The sequence below is a fragment of the Lynx canadensis genome, chromosome B1, assembly GCF_007474595.2.
Source record: "Lynx canadensis isolate LIC74 chromosome B1, mLynCan4.pri.v2, whole genome shotgun sequence".
Taxonomy (NCBI): domain Eukaryota; kingdom Metazoa; phylum Chordata; class Mammalia; order Carnivora; family Felidae; genus Lynx; species Lynx canadensis.
In genome coordinates this window covers 142,196,400-142,219,725 of record NC_044306.2, presented here as the reverse complement: position 1 = coordinate 142,219,725, position 23,326 = coordinate 142,196,400, and the positions used below count along the sequence as shown (strand labels likewise).

The window sequence follows — 23,326 nt, the reverse complement described above, 5'->3', positions numbered from 1 at the left end:
TAATTTCAGTGTGTGTGTGTGTGTGTGTGTGTGTGTGTGTATTTTTGATTTTGGGTGCAAAAATGAAAAGACCATGGATTGTGGATGATAATAGACATAACCCACAAGTGGCTCCTAAATGGTGTTCATAGGCCAGCTCAGCATTTCTTGATAGCATTCTTACTTCATAGGTGACAGTTGAGGAATGGTTAGAAATTGATCCAAAGTTAAATTGACCTCACTGCTGGGCTAAGAGTATGAATTTTGTTTTAATTAAAACCAAAACATGTGATCTCTAAATATGGACCAGAGGGCCACATTAGGATTGACTTAGATGTTTCTCAGTACTTAAGCTCAGAAGTTTTGCTCTTTTTATTTGTGTTAATATAGTTGCTTCTAATTAGGTAAATTAGAGACGTATGGTAGGTATTGGCAAGTGACTTTCCCATCTGAGATGGTGGGTTCCCACAGTTCCGATTTTTGTCTTCTCCAAATCAGGTGAGTAGATAGTGACAGCATTTTTAAATTTTATTTATTGTATGAGAAACTTTTTTCATTTTAACTTTTTTAAGATGGAATTTTAGAAACGAGTTTTAGCTTATTTTTGTTCCTTTACATTCCTGTGATATTTCAATATGGTCTTGAGCCTCCCTGAGATTTTCTCATGTAAGTTAATTTGATCTTTTCCATTTATGGGTGTTGACATCACCTTTTGACCTCACCTTTTTCAGAGCCCAAGGGGCCATTCATTCCCACGTATGTAAAATCACAACTTCTGCATTCTCACTGGGGATATCTGAGGAGTAGCTGTCATCTAGCTTCCTACTATGTGATTATTATAATGACATCTTAGTTAGACATTACTTTAATAGATATTAAAGTTTCCAGGAGGCCAGGAGGGGTAGTTTTAAAAGGAAGCCATTTGGATTAAAGAAGGCAATGTGCTGAGAATAGTCCTAGATGGTTCAACTTCAAACAATTTAAAAAACTAAGATCATGTTTTCTTTGGCTTCTGGCCTCCATTTTTTTTGTTTTGTTTTGTTATTTCTTTCTGTTGTGGTTCATTAACTTTTATCTTTATGAAAGGATATTTTATTTGCTTACTCAAGTTGGTGAGGGGAAACCTGATAATCCTAAGAAAAACATATTAAAATTTGCCATGTGAATTAACCAGGTGGTTGCTTTACTGAGACTGTGATCTTATCAGGCTTTATAAGCTGAGTTGGGGTGGGCCCTTCAAGATATGGATGAGATAGCGTTAAAAAGTACTGTATGTGGATGGAACTAGAGTGTATTATGCTAAGTGAAATTAGTCAGAGAAAGACAAATATCATATGACTTCACTCATACGAAGACTTTAAGACATAGAACAGATGAACACAAGGGAAGGGAAGCAAAAATAATATAAAAACAGGGAGGGGGACAAAACATAAGAGACCCTTAAATAAGGAGAACAAACAGAGGGTTACTGGAGGGGTTGTGGGAGCAGGGATGGGCTAAATGGGTAAGGGGCATTAAGTAATCTACTCCTGAAATCATTGTTGCACTATATGCTGACTAATTTGGATGTAAATTAAAAAAATAAAAAACAAAAAACAAAACAACTACTGGCCAGGGCCAGAAATTGCATGAACTCAGAATCAGAAGTACTGTAGCCAAAGTCAGCATACTGCAGTGTGGCCCAGAGTAAAATGCTCAACTCCTAACACAGGTGCAAAAATTCCATATCTCTTACTATTCTCTTTTGGAAGCAGACAACTGGTTGGGTTCCCTGACTCTGGGCTGATCTCAGCTATAATGCAGGGGATATAGTGTGAATCAAGATAGCAGAGACTTCTAAGATTTAGCAGCAAGCAGCTCACCTTGATTGCCTCTGGTGAATACTATGGCCTTGAAATGGCTTTGAGAAGCTTCTAGAACCAGGAGTGTGAAGTAATCTCACTTGCTTTGATTACTAGGACTGACCACACCTCTGACAAATACTTTGACTATGCAACAGTGTGGCACTTTGCTGGAGCATCAAGAGTTCCTTTAAAAGCATAGAATTATCAATTCGGTTGCGCAAAGCTGCGTCTAGTCCACAGGATTGTCCTCTCTTTTCCTGCTACATGACTTCTCCTCCTTCCCTTCAACTCCTAGGCCCCCTACGTGCTGAGAAATGAGGCCCTCCATATTAACAGAGGAGAGAGAGGAACCATCACTACCCAGCTGCTTGACATCCGAGATGACGACAACCCACAGGATGTGGTGGTCGAAGTGCTTGATCCTCCACTTCATGGCCAATTGCTCCAAACACTTCAGTCCCCTGCAACCCCAGTCTATCAATTCCGGCTGGATGAACTCTCCAGGGGCCTTCTCCACTATGCTCATGATGGCTCTGACAGCATATCTGATGTTGCAGTCTTGCAGGCCAATGATGGACATTCCTTCCAAAATATACTCTTCCACGTGAAGACTGTGCCCAAGGTAGGTGCCATTCCTAGAGCAGCAATTTTCTTGCACCTAGATGCGAAGTTTTGTTGATATTATTTTGCAGTATTCATGTTTTGCAGTTAAGATATGGATAGTTATCTATTCAAACATTTATTAACCATCTATTATGGAAATACTCAGGACATTCTAAGATTAATAGAACACATTATCCATCTCGAAGAGCACTATCTATTTTGTTGGGAGCACCCTTCTCTACACAAGGGCAACTTTTGTACCTTTATGTTGACTTGCTGCCATAAAAAATGCCTTGTTGTCCACTGATCCTTTTGTCTCCCGCCTGATCGTAAGAATCAAGTACACCCCTGTTTTTGTCTGCCCTTCTACAGCAGCTCATGCTATGTGAAGCTCATAGTCAGGTTATCATAATGAATCAAAAAGGACGAGTGCAGCCATTCTATTAAGCCAACTGAAGTAGGATGAGGGAACTCTTTCTTTTAGTAATCATAGGAATCCTTGTCGGTCTGAGTCATTCCCATGACACCTCCATATGTTTTTGCCATATCCACAAACATCTTTTCTTTTAGTTTATTTATTTTGAGAGAGAGAGCATGAGTAGGGGAGGGCGAGATAGAGAGAGAAAGAGAGAGAGAGAATCCCAAGCAGGCCCCATGCTGTCAAGTGTAGAATCTGAGGCAGGGCTCAAACCCATGAACTGTGAGATTGTGACCTGAGCCAAAGTCCTGAGTTGGACACTTAACCAACTGAACCACCTAGGTGCCCCCCACTAACACCTTTTCTGTTATTTACTTAATATTTTTCTTTGTATCCACTTTTTTTGTGTGTGGCTTCTTTGTAACAAATAATGAATATGAGATTATGGGCTTAATGTATAATTATACTTTTTTCTAAAATATGAAAATTAATACCTAAAAATTTTTAAAAATATTCATCCATGTAGTGCATAGAATGTTCCAGGATACTATTAATGGGATGGCTACCATGTTTTGGGAAATACTGAGCTAATCCATGCTAGATCCAAAAGACTTATTGCAAAACATTTTCAAAACCATTTATTACTTGATGATATTTCACTAGAAGCTATTTTTTGCATTATAGCAAAACTGGCTCTTTCTCATGGTGGTAGATGGAAAGACTTATCATTTTTATTGAACTTTTCATTCCAAATATCAGTTGCCACTGAAGTGTCATTAATGATTAGCTGGAGAAATTGATTTGCTGAAGACAGCTTAGAAATGACTTGTCACTTTCTCACCAACGATCACTCAAAATTTGCGATGGATCCTTGTGAAGGTGAACAGCTGAATGTAACCTAGTCTCTGGCTAGTTTCTTAGGCTGTTGTCTCATGATTTGCAGCTGCTGAAAACAGCGATGGTGGCATGAGATAGATGGGAGCAAGTGAAGGCTGATTATGAGATAGAGTTGGCAGGTAGCCACCTTGTAGCTAATCCTAATTATCACCCTCTTGCAATCGCCTTGGGAGATGAGGTTTAGTTCTGAAGAGATGAAGTCTAGACAGAATCAGAAAGTTTCTTTTCTTCTTCCTTGGTTTTCTTCCAAAGATTGTTATGGGATTTCAGCGCAACATTAGCAGCCGCCTTTCCTAGAGTGCTTTCAGTCTCCACGTTTGGAGCTCGGTTCAGTGTATGGCACTGTCATTTTGTATGCTATAGCCCAAGGTTGAAGGGTATTTCTAGGATTTTAGCTGCTTTGACTACAAAAACAAAACAAAGAAAATAAAATTTTAATTTATAAATAAAGCATAAGCACAGATCTCGAGTATCCTTGTAGTGCTTATAACTTGGGATCCGTGTTGGTATTTACAGGGTCTGTCCCTCCTCCTTCCTCCTGCCATCACTCTATCTCCTACAGTGTTGTGCTTGCCTGTCCATCAGATGAAATAATGGTTTCTGAGCCAATGAACTGGGATAATGAAACCAGTGACCAGAACGTCAGCATCTATCAAGATGTACTAATAAGTTTGACACTGTAATACTGATATTTTACAAATACATCCTATATTTCCTCTCAGGAGTTCAAAGTACTTCTTCATATCTATTCTACTGATCTTTACAAAATCTTAGTGAAGGAGGTTAGAATAGAGGCCATGTGACCTTATTCCTTCTAAAGGAAATTCTATGGGTGGGAGGTATTTTTGTTTGTTTTGCTTTTAACCTTTATTGGGCACTAATGCTTGATATAAATTGTTTCATTTGATGTTCACAGTCACTCCAGGGTACTTGTACAATTATTATCTCTAATTTTCCAGAAAAGGAAACTGGAAAAAAAAAGTTTAAAAACATTTTTCAAAGTTTAAAAATGTTTATTTTTCATTAAAGTGTTTAGTGCCAGGGCGCCTGGGTGGTTCAGTTAGTTAAGTGGCCGACTTTGGCTCAGGTCATGATCTTCTGTGAGTTCGAAACCCGCCTCGGGCTCTGTGATGACAACTCGGAGCCTGGAGCCTGCTTCAGATTCTGTGTCACCCTCTCTCTCTGACCCTCCCCTGCTCCCACTCTTTCTATCAGCAATAAATAAACATTAAAAAATATATATATATATGTGTGTGTGTGTGTGTGTGTGTGTGTGTGTGTGTGTGTGTGTGTATTTAATGCCAGAGCCGCGATTTCAACTCAAGTGTGTTCTGGCTCATCACATTTAACCCACGTGGCTTTTTTCATTCTAGTCCATATTTTTCAATGTTTTAGACATATATATTCTGATCCCCCTAATGGACAGAATGGAGACAGCAATTTTTTTCATTTTCACAATATCCTATCCAAGCAATCTGGGCACTAAGCCTTCTGGAATCTTCCCTCTGGACTCACTACATCTTGTTACAAGTGAAGCTATTTATAATCATAAGTCTACTGGAGCCCAAGAAGAAAAAAAATGCCTCAGCTATTAATGGCTTCCAATAGATATATAGTCAGACATGATTGATTTCATTCTGATAGCCATTTCTGAAGATGGGCATCCAAGTCCTTACCCTGTGGCAGCCTGCGTATTAAATTTGGAGATAGGCCAATTACTGGCTGATGTCTAGCTGGTGGCTTAAGTGGAGTGGCTAAGGGGTTTAGGTCTAATTCCTGGTGAATGGATGTACAAATTAATCCCAGTGTTGTTCAATAGAAAACTTAACCTGGTAATACGGATGGAAAGAGAGGGAGGGATAGAAAAAGCGAACTTTGTGGGAGCAGGAACTATTTCCGTTTTCCTCTCTTGAGCCAGGCACCTTGTAAGAGTTTAGTACATTTTTAAAAATTTTTCTTAATGTTTATTTATTTCTGAGAGAGAGAGAGAGTGTAAGCGGAGGAGGGACAGAGAGAAAGGGAGACACAGAATCCGAAGCAGGCTCCAGGCTCTGAGCTGTCAGCACAAAGCCTAATGCGGGGCTTGAACTTGCAGACCAAGAGGTCATGACCTGAGCTGAAGTTGGACTCCCAACCGACTGAGCCACCCAGGTGCCCCGAGTTTAGTACATTTTTGTTGGATGGATAGATAGTTGGGGGGATGCAACAGCTTGAGTGAGGCTGGTTCTCATGTTCCTACCTTTGAATCCATCTCTTGTGTCAGATGTGAAGCCTTCAGGGCACCTCTGCTGATGTCAGGTGGCCTATCTGGGACTAAGGGTAGGAGCTATCAGTTCCACTCTTGGTTCTCCAGTTCTACATCACTTCTTCCAAACTTTTATCCTTGGCCTAGCAGTGAGGAAATTTGACTGCTACCCTCCAGGCTTGTGGTGAGTCACTGAGGAGAAAATAGACTCAGGACTGATGTTGAAACATGCTCTCTTGGGGGTAGGAGGCAAAATAAATCAAAGAGATTAGAAGGTAATAAAGAATGCTCTGCTGAACAGGCTCTCATTAATTGGGCGGATTACCAAACCTGAGCCTGCTAGAGATATGATTTTAAAGCAATTTGGTGTCTAATAAGGGCTAAAATGTGAGCAGGGAAAAGTCATGCTTTTTGGTGGTTTTCTCTCCACTGTTGGGCTTTAAAGAAATTACCCTCTTTTTCGTTAATGAAGACATCTCTGGAAAATCATGCCTCTTTTTCCACTTTGGCAATAAGTCTGATGATCTTTGTGACCTCGTTTGTTGTTTGAGCAATTTATTTTCTGCAACTGGGTAATGCTTTGATGTTAAAAGCCCCAAGTATCATGCTAGGAACTAGATGGAAAATTTTGTTGCTAAGAGTCCTCTTGGGCTGTTTGAACTTGGTAAGGCCCATGTGCAGTGAAAAGCCCTGTTGTGCTTTCCCTCAGTTTTCTTAAAACTTGTCCCCCCAGTTGTTGTTTTGCAGAGATACCATTTGATAATAAGGGTGCTTGTGACAATTCTAAATATGGCAGGAAAATGTTAATTTTTTTAATAAGAGTCTGTCTAATGCATCAACAACTAAATCTCTACCATGTGTCAGGGTTTCACCTTTTATAGACTTGTTTAACTTGTTGATTTTGGCATCTTGGAAGATGCATCGCTCAGAGTATATGCTCAAAAAATGGTTGTTGATTACAAAATTTTGTTTATAAAGTGGTTGAAATCTACATGGAGAAGAGATTCTATATTCTTGACCTGAACAGGAACAGAGCTTCTGAGGAGCATGCATACATTGGCAAACACAAAAACAGTCCAATTATCTTTCCATCCCTTACCTGGTAAATAGCATTTAAGATTCACCTTCTATGCACCATCCTATGAGATCCTTCCCTAAAATCCGCAATGTCCTATAAGACTGCATTCTAAAAGCTATGACATAAATGAGTCTTTGCAAATTAAGGCATATTTTTACAGAATAAATTGATGTTAGGATTGCTGTTATATCCAATTGTTGTCATTTTCTATTTGATTAAGTTTAAAAATCTTTTAGTTTGAATAGTTTGGCCTGGGGTTGGGGTACACTATCATTTGAGATCATCATTTATGTCCCAACATTTATTTTAGGGAGGTAAGTTTTCATTTTATTTGTGAGATTTTCCTCCTAATGATAGAAGCTTAGGCCTTTACTTCTGGTTTACAACAATAATATTTTTATTTGTAATACAATATATAATGGCTAAACTTTATTGCCAGCATTTCTGTATGCCCATTGTTCTATGAAATGAATCAGAAGAACTATTTAATTTAAAGTACTCTTTTGATCATGCCCCCATAATCCCTGTTTGGGATTTCATTGCTTTTTTATATGGTACCCTGAAGGGCATATAAAACTTCACTAGGCAGGAGATTATTCAACTCATGTTATGGCTAATTTCTTCAGTTCACAGGGATATATGCATCATTGTTCAGAAAAAAAAAAAAAAAAACAACTACAAGTAGATAAAGAAATTGCAAAATGTCAGAATCGTTTGGGAAATGAGGTTAAAATTTGGCTTTTCTGGACACTTTAACTGTAGAAAAGATGGTGTATAGCCTTCTATTCATCTCTTCTTGAATCGTCCCTGGACTCTCTCCCAGAAGAAAGAAAATGATAAAACCATCTTCATCAAAATATGAGTGGGAAGAATTACACTTCTTTCCCTTAGACAGTTGTCTGTTTCTTCTTAAGTATTGTAAACAAATAATTCAGAAACAGAGGCATTTATATTATCTGGTGATAAATATAAATATTGTAAAAGGCCTGTCTGTGGGGTTTCAGGAGAACCACTCTAGCTCCATCACTGTATCTATCCTGGGCTGTGCTTCTCCTGATTTAGCATGACTCCACATCCCCTGGGGATTGTGTTTAAATACAAGTGGAAATTCATCAAACTAAAAAGCTACACAGCAAAGCAAACAATCAAAAGAATGAAAAGGCAGCCTGCTGAAGGGGAGAAAGTGTTTGAAACCATATATCTGGTAGGGATTAATATCTAAAATATTTAAGGAACTCTAACAACTCAATAGCATCATAATCCTCCTCCTCCTCCTCCAATTAAAAAGTGGGCTAAGGGGGCACTTGGGTGGCTCAGTACATTGAGCATCTGACTTCGGCTCATGTCATGATCTCACAGTTTGTGAGTTCAGGCCCCATATAGAGCTCTCTGTTGTCAGTACACAGCCTGCGTCAGATCCTCTGACCCTTTCTCTCTCTGCCCCTCCCCCACTCGTGCTCTCTCTCTCTCTCTCTCTCTCTCTCTCAAAAATAAATAAACATTTTTTTTAAAAGTGGGCTAAGGATCTGCATAGACCTTTCTCAAAGGAAGACATACAATGGCCAAAGGTACATGAAAAGGTGCTCAACATCACTCATCATCAGGGAAATGCAAATCAAAACCACAATGATGGGTACCTGGGTGGCTCAGTCAGTTAAGCGTCCAACTCCTGATTTCGGCTCAGGTCATGATCTCACAGTTCATGAGACTGATCCCTGTGTGGGGCTCTGCACTGACAGCATGGAACCTGCTTGGGCTTCTCTCTTTCTCTCTCTCTCTGCCCCTCCCTTGCTTGCATGCATTTTCTCCCTCTCTCTTAATAAACATTGAAAAAAATAACAATGAGATATCACCTCACACCTGTTAGAATGGCTAAAATAAAAAAGACAAAAGATAACAAGAGTTGGTGAGAGTATGGGGAAAAGGGAACCCATATAATCTCTTGGTGGGAATGTAAGTTGGTACAGCCATTTTGGAAAGCAGTATGGAAGTTCCTCAGAAATTAAAAACAGAAGTATCATATGGATCCAGCAATCTCACTTCTGGGTATATATCCAAATTCCTTTGATAAAGGATGAAATCTTTATCTCAAAGAGATATATGTACTCACATATTTATTGCAACATTATTCACAAAAGCCAAGATGTGGAAACAACCTAAGTGTCTGTTGATAAATGGATAAAGAAAATGTGGTCTATATACACAATGGAATATTATAAACCCTTATGGAAGAAGGAAGTCCTGCCATTTGTGACAGCATGGTTGAGCTTGAAGAGCACTATGTTAAGAAAATAAGCCAGACACAAAGATAAATTCTGCATGATCTCATTTATATTTGGAATCTAAAAAAGTCCAACTCATAAAAGCAGAGTAGAATGGTGATCGCCAGGGGTAGAAGAAATGGGGAGGTATTAGTCAAGGGGTATAGAGGTTCAGTTACAAGGGATGCATAAGTTCTGGAGATCTAATGTATAGCATGGTGGCTATACTTAATATTGTATCGTATACTTAAAATGTGCCTGAAATTTGTTTTTACCACACACACACACACACACACACACACACACTCGGGTTTAGTTATGTGAGGTGATAGATTTCTTAATTAGTTTGATTGTTATAATCATTTCACAATATATATGTATATCAAAACATCATGTTGTGTACCTTAACTATATCAACTTTTATTTATCAAGTAATACACTTCAATGAAGCTGAAGAAAAAAAGTAAAATGAAGTTCTAATTCAGAATGAGGTGAGGCTTGAGATTCTAAACTTCTAGTAAGTTTCCAGATGTTGCTGGTGTCTGAACACTGACTTACAAGGAATACTGTCTCCTAATAATTTATACTCACATGGGAATTACAGGGAATTGTATTGGTGAAGTTTAGCCAAGATAGAAATGTAGTGGGAGAGACACCTGGGGACAAGTCACAGTACTTACTTGCTCGGAATATGAAAAACCCCATTGCCTCATCAGTCCAAGAATGTGGTTGCTGGTGTATGACTGATCTCTGTAACCATGATCAAACTTGACGAGGCTGCTGCCATTAGAAAGATTGCTAGCAATTAAGACACCTGAGTCTAAGTATATTATATTCTATGAAACACTGCTGGAGTTAATAGGGACTTTTCTCCTAGAATTCCAGGGGAAGGGAATTCTTGGCACATTTTGGTGTTTTTGTAAATAATATGCTATATCAATTGTGAAGAGAGAAAGTTTTTGGGAGTTTGCTCCTGAGCACCAATCACAATAGAAGGTACCTTTGCTGCTGTTTTACTGGGCACTGTTTGACTCAGTTCTCTGGTGAGTGTGGTGAAAATAGCTATGACCGCCTCCTGTGGGGGGCAAATACTGTCGTGTCCGGTGACTGCAAAAAAAATAGATGTTGTCTTCTGCTCTTAGTATTCCCTTCCTGGGAGTGGTGTTTGCTCTGTTTATTGGCATATTTGAAAGCTATAGCAATAATTTATAAAAATATCCCCTTTAAGTGCTTGATTTTAGAATATCAGATTTACTGATTTTTAAAGTATGAAAACAAACTGCAAACTGAACACAGTCAGCCTCACTAATCTCATTCTGTGCTAAAATGTCAATTATGAGGCTTTGGAAGAGGTGCACACCTTGCAAAACAGGAATGGCAGCACTTTTTAATGACATTAGCTTTAGCAATTAAAATGGTTGCCTTCTCTGGAGTGCTAAATAGGTGATTTCTTCCAGTCAGCGATTCCCAACTGTTGTTTCTAGGGCTTCACTTTCAATCAGTCATCAAGGCCTGTCAATTCGGCCTCTAGTGTTTCTGGAAACTGTTTCTAACTCCCCATTCCCACTGCAATGACTTTTTCATCTTCTCTCACCTGAGCCATTACAAGAATTTGTTAAATGGTTTCTACAGCCCCAGACACATCCCAGTTCTAGCCCTTTCCATCTCTTGCTGATGAAAGCTTTCTAAACCCCAGACGTGCTCATCCCCTTTCCTTCCCTGAAGACACATGTTGACTTTACAGGGCCTACCAGATAAATGGAGACTTTTAGCACAGCATCTACCTTCTACCTATACAACCTTAAGAGAGTGTCCCTTTTTATTCACCTGCTCCCCTGGTTCCATAAACTCTTCTTTCCCAGACACCTGGATATTTTATGAAGCATGCAGTGCATTGTCTCATGTCTTTGCCTCAGCTGGGCCCTCTGCATAGAATTCATTTTACCTCTTCTCTCTTAGAAGACCTGTCTTTTGGTCACTTGAGAATTAAATGATATATCCATAGGAAAGCCTTCCTGAGCATTCTTTTCTCAAACAGGAAACCTCCTTTTTCCCTTATTCTCCCACAGCACCCTGTGCATCATTTGTGATGCATCCTGATTATTTATCTGTGGGGAGATCACTAGATTGTAAGTTCTGAAACTGAAGTCTTGTTTCAGCCATTCTTACCTATCTCAGGCCTCTGGCAAAAGAGCCAGCATATAATAGGTGCATAATGAGTACTCCTTGAATGTGGGTGGATGGGGAGGATAGAAGGACAGTTACTTGGACAAAAGAGCCCCTGGGGGGCTCAGTCAGTTAAGCGTTCTGCTCTTGGTTTTGGTTCAGGTCATGATCTACAGTTCATGAGTTTAGGCCTCACATCGGGCTCCATGCTGGTGGTGCGGCATCTGCTTGGGATTCTCTGTCTCCTTCTCTCTTTGCCCCTCCCCCACTCATGCTGTCTCTGTCTCTCCCAAATAAGTAAACTTAAAAATAAAAAAGAAAGAAAGGAATGGAGAGACTTAATCTTCCTGAATGAAATAAGTTCTTTGCTTATAAGTTAAAAGAAAAAGCAAGATATGTACACACGTACATACACATGCATGTATCTATACATAATACACATACATAGTTCGTAATGTGACTTCAAAGCTATGAATCTCTCTTATTAAATGATCACTAGCAGCAATGGTACATTTCGACTTATGTTTTTAAGGGCTGATGTTTTCTTTTATTTTGCTTGGACCTAATTCTGTACTCTTTCCTTATTCTAGAATGATGGAGGTCTTCGGCTCGTGGCTAATTCAATGGTGTGGGTTCCAGAAGGTGGGATGCTGCAGATTACCAATAGAATCTTACAGGCGGAAGCTCCAGGTGCCAGTGCCTCAGAAATCATCTACAAAATTACACAGGACCACCCCCAATTTGGTAACTTTTTTCCTTTGCCATGATTTCATCATTGTATCCAGTAGTCTTGGACTTGCTTTTGTACAATGCCACACAGCAAGGTTGTGAGTCCAATGAAATTGACTTTCTAATACCTCACACATCTCATTTAAACAGAATAGTCAATGGGGCACCTGGGTAGCTCAGTCGGTTGAGCATCCAACTTCAGCTCAGGTCATTATCTCATGGTCTGTGAGCTCAAGCCCTGCGTCAGGCTCTGTGCTGACAGCTCAAAGCCTGGAGCCTGCTTCGGATTCTGTATCTTCCTTGCTCTCTGGCCCTCCCCCACTCATGCTCTGTCTCTGTCCCTCTCTCTCTTAAAAAGAAGTAAACATTAAAAAAAATTTAAACAGAACAGTCAAAATAACTCATACACACATTATCAGGTAGTACACTAAGTAATATAAACATATTAATGTATATGAAATCCAAAATTTAAGTCTTAAAACAACTTAATTTTACAGAGAAAGTAACTTGCTAAAATATGGTTTATATAAGCATGTATAGCTAATTATGTCAGTTTAATTTTGAAGCTCAGGCTCTTAAACTCCACCTTGTGTCCCTTCTAGAACATCACCAGATTTCTTGTTGAGACTTAAAAAAAAAAAAAGAGCTTTACATAAAAACATTTCTAAAGATCTCCATTGTTACTTCCACTTCCAGAAAGATAGTGCAATATGATAACCTGAAAATTTTCTTGTCCTCCTCCTCCTCCTCATCATCTAGAAATGCTGGAAACAAGATAACAATTATAGGGCAGTGGTACCTGGATGCCTCAGGTCAGTTGAGTGTTCCAACTCTTGATTTCAGCTCAGATCATTATCTCGCACGTTCGTGAGATTGAGCCCAGCGTTGGACTCTATGCTGTCCGGGATTCTCTCTCTCTCTCTCTCTCTCTCTCTCTGCCCCTCCCCACTCATGTTCCCCACATACATACTCTTTCTCTCTCTCTCAAAATAAATAAACATTAAAAAAAAAAGAATTATGGGGCACTGCCTGATCTTCCAAGAATAGAAAGAAGTCTCCAAGTCACAAACAGAGAAGGAGCTTAAACCAGTCTAGGCATGAACTCATGGAATAGCTTCCCTCAGAGTGGTTGTTTGTGTTCCAGGAACCCAGGGGCTTGAGATATAATGCTCGTGCAAAGACAGAAAGTTAAGATCCTGCATAAAACTTGGACTCTGGAAAGACTTTGACTTAGAGAGACAGAAGAGAAAACAAGAAGCACACCAGCACAGAGAGATGTTAAAGAAACCTATCTGTGTTTCCCAGGGCTCAGAGTGAAGTAAAACAGTCTGCAGAGAAAGAACTCCAGGCCTGTTTCTCCTGATGATCCTGAGTTAAGTTACACTGCACGTTGTCTGAGAAACCCAAAACTGAGATGTTATATGAATATTAATCTCAGGCCAATGATACTTCTTGGATTCCTTACAGAAACTGGTAGAAACTGCTATGGAATGTCCACCCTCAACTCCAGGTCACAAGATTCTCACAGCCTAAACCACTGAAGATTAGCTCAGAATTCAAAATTACAGAACAGATGAGGAAATAATCCATAGTATCATAAGAAAAATGAACAAAATGATCAAAACTCCAAGGATTTCATAAAGGAGCAATCATAAAAATTGTGAAACAAGGGGTACCTGGGTGGCTAAGTTCGTTAAACATGCGGCTTTTGGTTTCAGCTCAAGTCATAATCCCATGCTTCGTGGGTTTGAGCCCCTCATCTGGCTCTGTGCTGACAGTGCCGAGCCTGCTTGGGATTCTTTCTCTTCCTTTCTCTCTGCCCCACCCCTTGCACTCTCTCTCTTCCTTTCCCTCAAAAAAAATAAATAAATACACTTAAAAAAACAAACTATGAAACAAGCATATTTAAAATGATTTAAAGATACTAAAGAGGAATCAAAACTTTAATAACCACATACCATAAAAATAAAAGGCAGGTAGATATTTTTTAAATGTTTGTTTGCTTGTTTGTTTGTTTATTTATTTATTTATTTATTTTTGAGAGAGAGAAAGTGAGTGCTAGAGGGGAAGAGGGGGACAGAGGATCTGAAGCTGATAGCAGTGAGCCCAGGGCAGGGCTTGAACCCAAGAGCCATGAGGTCATGACCTGAGCAGAAGTCGGATGCTTAACTGACTGAGCCACCTAGGCACCTCATAGGCAGGTAGATTTTTTAAAAGAACTAAATAGATAACCTGAAAATAAAGATGAAAATGATATTCATTAAAAGTAAACACGTTCTTGGCATGTTAAATAGCAGAGGAATAATAATCTCTTTTTCCTCTGGGTCCCTGGATTTTAAAAATTATATATTTTCTGTAGTGGGGAGAAAATTAACTTTTGTGCAATTCGAAAGTAATTCCAATGTCAACAAAGACATTGAAAAACACGATTCAACCAAGAATTGATACGATTATGAAATAGTTGTTCTAGCTGGAGTACATTTTATTATATATAGTTGTATAACCTTGAGGAAGGCAAGTGAATGCCTTTGAGCCTTAGGTTTCTTTAAAAGGTTAGGCTAGATAATTTTTTATCTTTTTATTTTAAAATAATTTTAGACTTACTGAAAATTTGCAAAAATAGTACAAAGAGCCCTTGAATACCCTTAATCTAGCTTTCTTCAATGTTAACATCTTATGGAACAATAGAACAATTAACAAAACCAGAAAGCCAACATGGATACAATGCTATTAATTAATCCACAGACCTTATTCAACTTTGTGTTCTTTTACCCACTGATTTTAAGCTTGATAATGTTTAAGTCCTTTTCAGCTCTAAAAATCTTTGACTCGTTTGATGTATTAAATTCTTTACCTTTATCTTGATCATTAAAAGCCAAAAAATTTAATTTCCTAGAGACAGTCCAATATTCCAATAGTCTCTTTAAGTATTAAACAGAACAATGCTGAATTAAATTTCAGCTTGATAAATGCCATGTAGGCTTGACTGTGACCCTTTCCTACTATAACTCTCTTAATTAACTTCTTCCTATGAACATAATCCTCTTTCTGCGTGTCCAGAGCCCCCTATTAGTAATAATCAAATCACATTAACGTTAGCAACCACTCAAGAGTGAAAAAGGTGGTGGGAACTGGAAACCCACTCAACACCAATCTGCTTACATCCGTCTGTCGCAGTGGTATGAATTTGTGGAGCCCCTACCCTCTTGCCACCCCAGCTCTTATATACTCCCTCATCACTTTAGAATATTCCAGATGAGCTTTAGACTTTTTGTGGAGACCTGACCATGCAACTGAGCCAAATGTAAATTGCTTGTGTAGTAAATGCATACAGAACTCAAGTTCCACCACTTGCAGCAGACTCATCACTGTTCTCAGATGTTAGTTTAGACAAGTTGATTAATACTTGTACCTTTAGCTACTTCACAAGCTTGAAAGTGAATTTAATGAGATGGCTTTTCTAATGTTTATTTATTTATTTTGAGAGAGAGAGAGAGTGCGTGCAAGCATGAATGTGAATGGGGGCGGGGCAGAGAGTGGAGACAGAGAATCCCAAGCAGGCTCCACACTGTCAATGCAGAGCCCAACTTCGAGCTCAAAATCACAAACCACATGAGATCATGACCTGAGTTGAAATCAAGAGTTGGATGCTTAACTGACTGAGCCACCCAGGCGCCCCCATGAGATGGTTTTAATGAAGTAACTTGAGTATCATTTGAGGGAAAATCCAACCTAATCCAACACATTGCCAACTCTAAATTATTTATCATCAGGTAAGAAAGCTTTAATACAAATTGTCTCAATCCCAAAATAATTCATGGGATTTCAATAATTCAATGAGATTCTAATTCTTAATACCTATCAAAATTTCCCTTCAAAATTCTTTTTTTTTTTTTTCAACGTTTTTTATTTATTTTTGGGACAGAGAGAGACAGAGCATGAACGGGGGAGGGGCAGAGAGAGAGGGAGACACAGAATCGGAAACAGGCTCCAGGCTCTGAGCCATCAGCCCAGAGCCCGACGCGGGGCTCGAACTCACGGACCGCGAGATCGTGACCTGGCTGAAGTCGGACGCTTAACCGACTGCGCCACCCAGGCGCCCCTCCCTTCAAAATTCTTGATTAAACTATAGGCTTCAGTATTAAGGAAATCCCAAGTACAGAATATCTTGTTTTTTAAACCACACTGTTTTATAAACCTGGATTTTCATATATTTAAGGTCATCTCCTTGTTTTTGTCATAATAAATGTGGAGATGACATGCTACACAACAGCTCTCACCTCACTGGGGTGAACCTCACAAAATACTGATATTTGTTCCTCACTACTCTTGGGCTTGTCACAAAGACACCTTGTATTCAACAGACCCAGTGTTAAACTTCCCTCCAACCTGCTCATCCATCGGTGGCATTGCTGCCCTTCCTGTCACATCTCTCCCCATCTCTTATCTTCACAACACAATGTCAAGTTCTGTTGCTTCCACTTACTTAGTGACTCTTGTATCTGTTTCTTTCTTTCCAATCTTACTTCTGTTGCCTTAGTTCAGGACTATATCAGTCATCTGGATTTTTCAGTCATCTCATAATTGATCAAGCTGTCTGTGTAAATGTTAATTACTATTTTACCATTTTTATAAAATAAAATCCGGCCTCTTTAATAGGACTTTCACAGGCTCCCTATATTCTGATCGTATATGTTCTGTGTTCTAAATCAGTTTGTGCCATTCACCTACAGAAACCTCACAGTGGCTCCCAGTTGCTTAAGGAGGCTGGTCTCAGGGGCAGGAATGGCATCTTGCTCATCTTTGAATCCCCATCCCTGAAGGGTCTAGTGTGATAGCTAGCACCTAACAGGTACTCTATGACTATTAACTGAATTGAAATTAATAGAATTAGCCAATATCCTATGATTCCTGTTAATCTGCATAACATGGCAGTTTTTTCTTAATCTGAAAAATAGGCTTATTTCATTAGGACTTGTTAGAAAAATTCTGCTTAGTTTTTCTATTATAAAGAAAAATTGCTAGGATATTAGCATTTGAATATTTTCTGTTTCTCTACTCTCTACATTTTCATTGTAGAAATTTACTTTCAGAATATTTTGCAACTGTCTCACATTCATAAACAGTATATACATTCTGGAAAAGCATGTTTATTGATATCATCTTATGAACAGAGGTTGAACCGGGGAGAGATGGCTAATGGAATTTGTGACTTAGGTACAAATGAGAAACAGTACCAAAAAGAAACTAGAATGAGTTGATTCTACACATGATTTTATAAAGAAGACTATTGATGTTTTTCTCTTACTTTAGAATTTCAATCACCATCCAGCATATTATGCTCACTTTAAACTTCAATTTAGTGCATATAAATATTAGAAGGAATATTTCCTTCATGTAAGAAAATTCCTCTCATGTAACCAAAGTGTGATTTCAGTTGTTCCATATGTCTAGCATACTTAGTGTACTAAGATCTGGGTATCTTGCTAGAGAACCTTCCCGTCTCCTTCTGCCTCCCTCTCCCCGCTCCTCTTCTGCTTCTCTTACCAACTGAGTGGTAGAGAGTCTTCTTTCAGATTTTTTATTAGATGCATTTTCATGAAAACATGGCTTCTGTTTTCAGCATTTCATCTATTCTTCTGTTTGGTCTTCACTGGAGGGCATATTATCCTTGTGAAACTTTAATTGTTTCTATAGCACCTCTGTATTTGCAATCTCCCTTTAAGGAGATAGTAGCTCCAGGTGAAAAACAAGCAATAGAAACAGACTGGTGGTGGTGGTGTCTAGATTTAGGTTTCCTTGCTTCAATTTTAATGAAGTCTAAAGAATTATGGAGGAGGAAATGAGATAGTTATTTAGGAGGATAGATATTGGACTGTGAACACAACATGATCATGACTGGTAACAGAGTTTCACAACCAAGAATATGAGCTTCAGATTCAAATCTCAGCTCCAACATGTACAATTTGTGAATTTGAACAAGTTACTGAACTTCTCTAAGCCAAAAGAACTTCCTTTAAATGGAGATAATAATAGCATCTTCCAAAGGATCAAATAACATAAGGATGATTAACATTCTTTTTAAGTATCTGTGAAGTATATACTATTATTTTCATTTTACCAATAGGAACAGAGAGGCTTATAAAGGCCTAATAAAGCTCATGCAGCTGGACATGGAGCTGGATTTGAACCATCACATAATGTGCTTCATGCAGTGCATGCCATATGCATCCCAGTGTCAGTTATTCTTATTTTCATTGTACAGAATTCTCAAGTATAATTTTTTCTGGGGGGTGCTTGGATGGCTCAGTTGGTTGAGCATCCAACTCTTGATTTTGGCTCAGATCAGGATCTCAGGATTTATGGGATCAAGCCATCCATCAAGCTCCTCAATGAGCGTGGAGATTCTCTCTCTCTCTCTCTCTCTCTCTCCCTCTGCCCCTTTCCCCACCCATGCTCTCCTTTCTCTCTTAAATAAATAATAATAATTAATAATAATAATAATTTTTCTGAATTTTTTCAAATTTCCCATTGTGTTTACATCAAAAACCTCCTGGTTAAAAAGCATTTCCTGCTACATAGAAAGTTGTAGGTAGGAATGAATCCATCCAATGCCCTATATTTGAATATTTGTTTGCTGTATTCATGATTTCATGTAATTTAATTGATATAAGTCAGTAACTTGATGCGTGAATTGCCCTTGAATGACTTCTAGCTTTTTTTTAGCTGAGAGAGTGGGAATTCTGTGTGTGAAGGTGAATTCAAAGATGTCTATTGAATTCTGTGTTAACCTCCTTTCCTTCACCTTAGATAAAAATACTGAAGTACATAATTTCTGTTGAAAAAAAATTGTAGTAGAAAAGGAGATGAGAGCTCTGACTTTTACTTTTACGGGAGATCCTCACTAACGATGTGGCTTTCCTAGGAGAGATGGTCCTTCTGGTTGATATGCCTGCAGACAGCCCCGCAGAGGAAGGGCAGCACCTGCCTGATGGGAGAACAGCGACCCCCACCAGCACCTTCACCCAACAAGACATCAATGAAGGCATTGTGTGGTACAGGCACTCGGGAGTCCCAGCCCAGAGTGATTCCTTCCGCTTTCAGGTACCCTCTACTGCTGACTTTTTGATGTCAGGATGGTCTGAGGAAAATCATCACCATTATTTTTATTTTATTTTATTTTATTTTATTTTATTTTATTTTATTTATTTTATTTTATTTTATTTTATTATTTTATTTTATTTATTTAATTTATTTTTCATCACCATTATTTTAAATAATCAGGTCATTTTCTATGTTGCCTGGAAATCACATTTGGGGGAAGAACAAATGTAATTCGTAGCACTGAGAGATTTTTTTAATCTGCTGATTCAGTCTTAGACTATCTCCACAGACTCATTCCACAGCAAAGAGTTTATAATAGATAATGGCTGAAGTGTTTAGAAAAAAAATGTTTTCAAAATATTAAAATGCCATATGGAGAAAAAAAATATTTCTTTTTTCAAATGTACCATCTTATGATAAGAGCATAGACTTAGCAGCCAAACCCAGTGGGTTCATATTTCAGTTTTACCTTGCACTAGCTAAACAACTTTGGGAAGATTACTTTGGCAAAATCCTTGTGTTTCATTTTTATCATCTGTAAAATAGAACTATATGAGGATTTAATGAGTTAGTACATACACGTACAATACTGCCTATCACTATGTGTGGGTTCGTTGCTATCATTGGTAAAGATTGGTCACATACCAGTGCTGTAGACTAAATGTTTGTGTCCCCCTGAGATTCATATGTTGAAATCCTACCCCCTCCCCATTCAATGGTATATGGGTATGAGACCTTTGGTAGGTGATTAGGATTAGATGAAGTCATGAGAGCTGTGCTCTCATGAATGGGATTAGTACTCTTATGGGAGTCACGAGATAGCTTGCTCCCCTTCCGTGCTCTCCACCATGGGTATGCAATAAGTTGGTGGTCTGCAACCCAGAACCCCACCATGCTGGCCCCCTGATCCAGACTTCTAGTCTCCAGAACTGCAAGAAATAAATTCCTTTTGTTTATAAGCCACTCAGTTTATGGTGTTTTTGTTATAGTAGCCTGAGCAAACTAAGACAAACAGACCGTAAGGAGGCTGTCAATAAATTAAAGAACAAGAAATTATCCTGGGCACGTTGTCTGGCAATTATCAAATATAATTAGAAATTAATAATAAAGAGGTAAACAGAAAATTCAAACCATTTAGAATTTTTAAAATTCTCCTAAATAATTACAAGTTCTAAAAAGATGAGGAGGAAATAACTTATCCAAACTTAAATGATGTGGACAAAATAATACTCAGAAGAAAATTGATGGCCTTAAGCTCTTATTATTGAGCAAAAAGCATGAAAATAAATGGGCTAAATGAAGGTAGAGAACCACAAGGGAAACCTAAGGAAGGAATTCATAGAGATAAGCAGAGGAATTGATTCAGTATAAAATGTGAGAATTGATAATGAATATAAAACCTGAATCTTTGGAAAGACCAATAGAATTAGACAAACCTATGTCAAGGGCAATTTGGAAATAAAGAATTGAATAAAAGTGCAAAGGAATGAGAAACTTTGAGAAAGAGTGTTTAAACATAGGTACAGAAAGGAATTTGGGAAAGTGTCAGAGAAAATATAAAGAAGCACTCGTGGTAGTGATCAGCCAAAGCAGAGTCACAGTCCCTCTGAGTTTAAGACTTTTCCTTTGTCTAGGAATCCAGTTGGGGATAAACTGCCACGATAGCTTACCTTGTTAAAATTACCATCCATTCTCCTCCTGATGCCTGGTGCACACATCTTTATTGCCTAATTTATATTGTGTAAAAGATGTGCTTTTCCAGGGAGCAGATTGAAAGAAACTTGGAAACCATTAGAATGAGATTATAGCAAGCACACTGAAGGTCCAATGGGTGAGCAAGCCTCATGTGCCCTTTGCCCAAGTTAACGTTTTCATTTTTAGCACCAGGGAACTCTGCAGTCCTCAAAAAATGATACTCGATTGCTTTTCCAACTTGGTTACTAAATGGGTATAAAAAAGCAAGAGTTACTCTTTTTTTTTTTTTTTTTAAACAAACTCACTGGACTTTAAGACATCCAGTTGAACATTATTACTCAGAAAGTGGTTCCCTTTGGAAAGTCTTCACACATTTTACTCATGATGTGTTTAGAACTCCTACTTGAGATCTTCTTCAAAATCTATGGGATTTTCTTTAGAATATCCCCAGTAGTGACAGTATATCATCCTTTGGAAGTTGATTTTAAAAAATAACCAAAGAGCCAAAAGTCAGTCAGAGTCATGTCTGGTAAGAAGAGTAGTAATTATTTTTTGTTAAAACAGGGAGCAATTATGAAGTAACAAGCTCAGTTTTCTTACATGATTTGTGAACTCCCTCTGAAGGCATTCCAAAAAGTGCATTTTCAACACTGACAGCATCTTTATTGCAAGCGTGAAACAACTCTCTGAGATTATGTTCTCCTGGATATAAAAAAGTTGGGTGTGCTTTTAAAGTCTCATTGTTTTATAGGCTTACCTCATATTTTGATTTGAAATGACACAGACACTGTAGCTATGTACTGAAACAAATGGCTGAAACTTCTCTCATTCATCATTTTAGTGTCCCTAAAAGAATTAAACTAAAAAAGATGCTGTTCTAATGATTCTTCTCTTTCTTCCCTTCTTTTTTCTTTCTTTAAAGCAGAAAATGCAATACAATGAGTTGCATGGATTTAATTCCATTTTAATGTTGATGTGCTGTCATGAGCCATCAAGGCATGCCATCTGTTACTTTGCACGTAAAACTTGGGATTTATGTAATGCAAGTGGCATTTAAAAATAGAGCATGGCATAGTGAAAAGAAAGCACACACATTTGCGTCATTTGGGGCATGGGAAGGGACTCTGGTTTTGGTGTATTCAGAGCACGTTGAAACAGCCTTAGGGGATGTGGTATGAAAAGACCAACATATTTCATACCAATATCTTTACTAAGGAAGCTAGAATTGATTCCCTTGCTTGGTAATGTGTCCACATTTCACTACCTGCACAGTGTTCCATTCTTTTTCTTCAAGAGATAAAGTATATTTTCCCCTCTTCTAAGTTTTGAAAGCCTCCAAATTGAGCCATCTTGGTCAGTAGGAAGATCATGAACCTTCCGACCTGTTTGAATACTGACCCTTATTGACTTTATGACTGTGATATCTTGCTTAACTTATTTGACCTTCCATTTCCTCATCTTAAAATAGGAGATAATATCAACTTTGTAAGTGGTAAGAGAACTTTTGAAAAGTAGGTAGTATGGTGCTGAGCCCATGGGAGATGCTCAGCAAATTATAGCTGTTTCATTAATATTACTTGTAATGGCACACTATAAGGTATCTTCTTGAAAACATGTAGATATTCTGAAACTTGATCTCCAGGCATCTGATGTGATCAAGATACCGAGAAGACAGTTTTTCTGTTGGGCACAACTTCAGAAGACATAAAGAAAGGACTGCCATTCCTGCCTTTTTCCTTAGAATTGACAGAACCCTGCCCCCTCTCATCTGGAATTAATGCAACTACACGTGGCCATACAGGCCTTAGCAACTCTTGTGACAAGCCTAAAGTGGAACAGAAAACAGAGAGAGGGAGTTTAAGGGGGCAGCTTAGAAGCACTGGGGGAGGGGAGGAGCTAGCTGAGTAGGCAAAGCATAATTTTTTTAGCATTTTTGAAGCAAGAAAACGTTGATTTTGTGACCACTATTCTAAATTTTTTTTAATGTTTATTTATTTTTGAGAGAGACAGAGACAGAATGTGAGTGGGTTAGGGGCAGAGAGAGAAGGAGACACAGAATCCGAAGCAGGCTCCAGGCTCTGAGCTGTCAGCACACAGCCCGACGCAGGGCTCCAACTCACGAGCCGTGAGATCGTGACCTGAGCCGAAGTCGGATGCTCAACCAACTGAGCCACCCAGGCGCCCCATTTTGTGACTACTATTCTAATTGTAATTGTTACTAATTACACCTTATGATGATGAAGCTGAGATTTATCATTTCTAATCCAGGTGTACATATCTGTGCTGGGAAAAAATTGAAGAAGTAGA

General features: G+C 38.5%; 1 protein-coding gene across 1 annotated transcript in view; it reads left to right on the top strand.

The window, feature by feature from the left end:
* Positions 1–23,326, top strand: part of FRAS1 (Fraser extracellular matrix complex subunit 1) — a 424,264-nt gene that overhangs the window by 280,916 nt on the left and 120,022 nt on the right. The window contains exons 29-31 of the mRNA XM_030313622.1: positions 2,119–2,445; positions 12,082–12,235; positions 19,146–19,324. Coding sequence (XP_030169482.1) covers positions 2,119–2,445; positions 12,082–12,235; positions 19,146–19,324 — 660 coding nt within the window. The remainder of the gene's footprint in view (positions 1–2,118; positions 2,446–12,081; positions 12,236–19,145; positions 19,325–23,326) is intronic.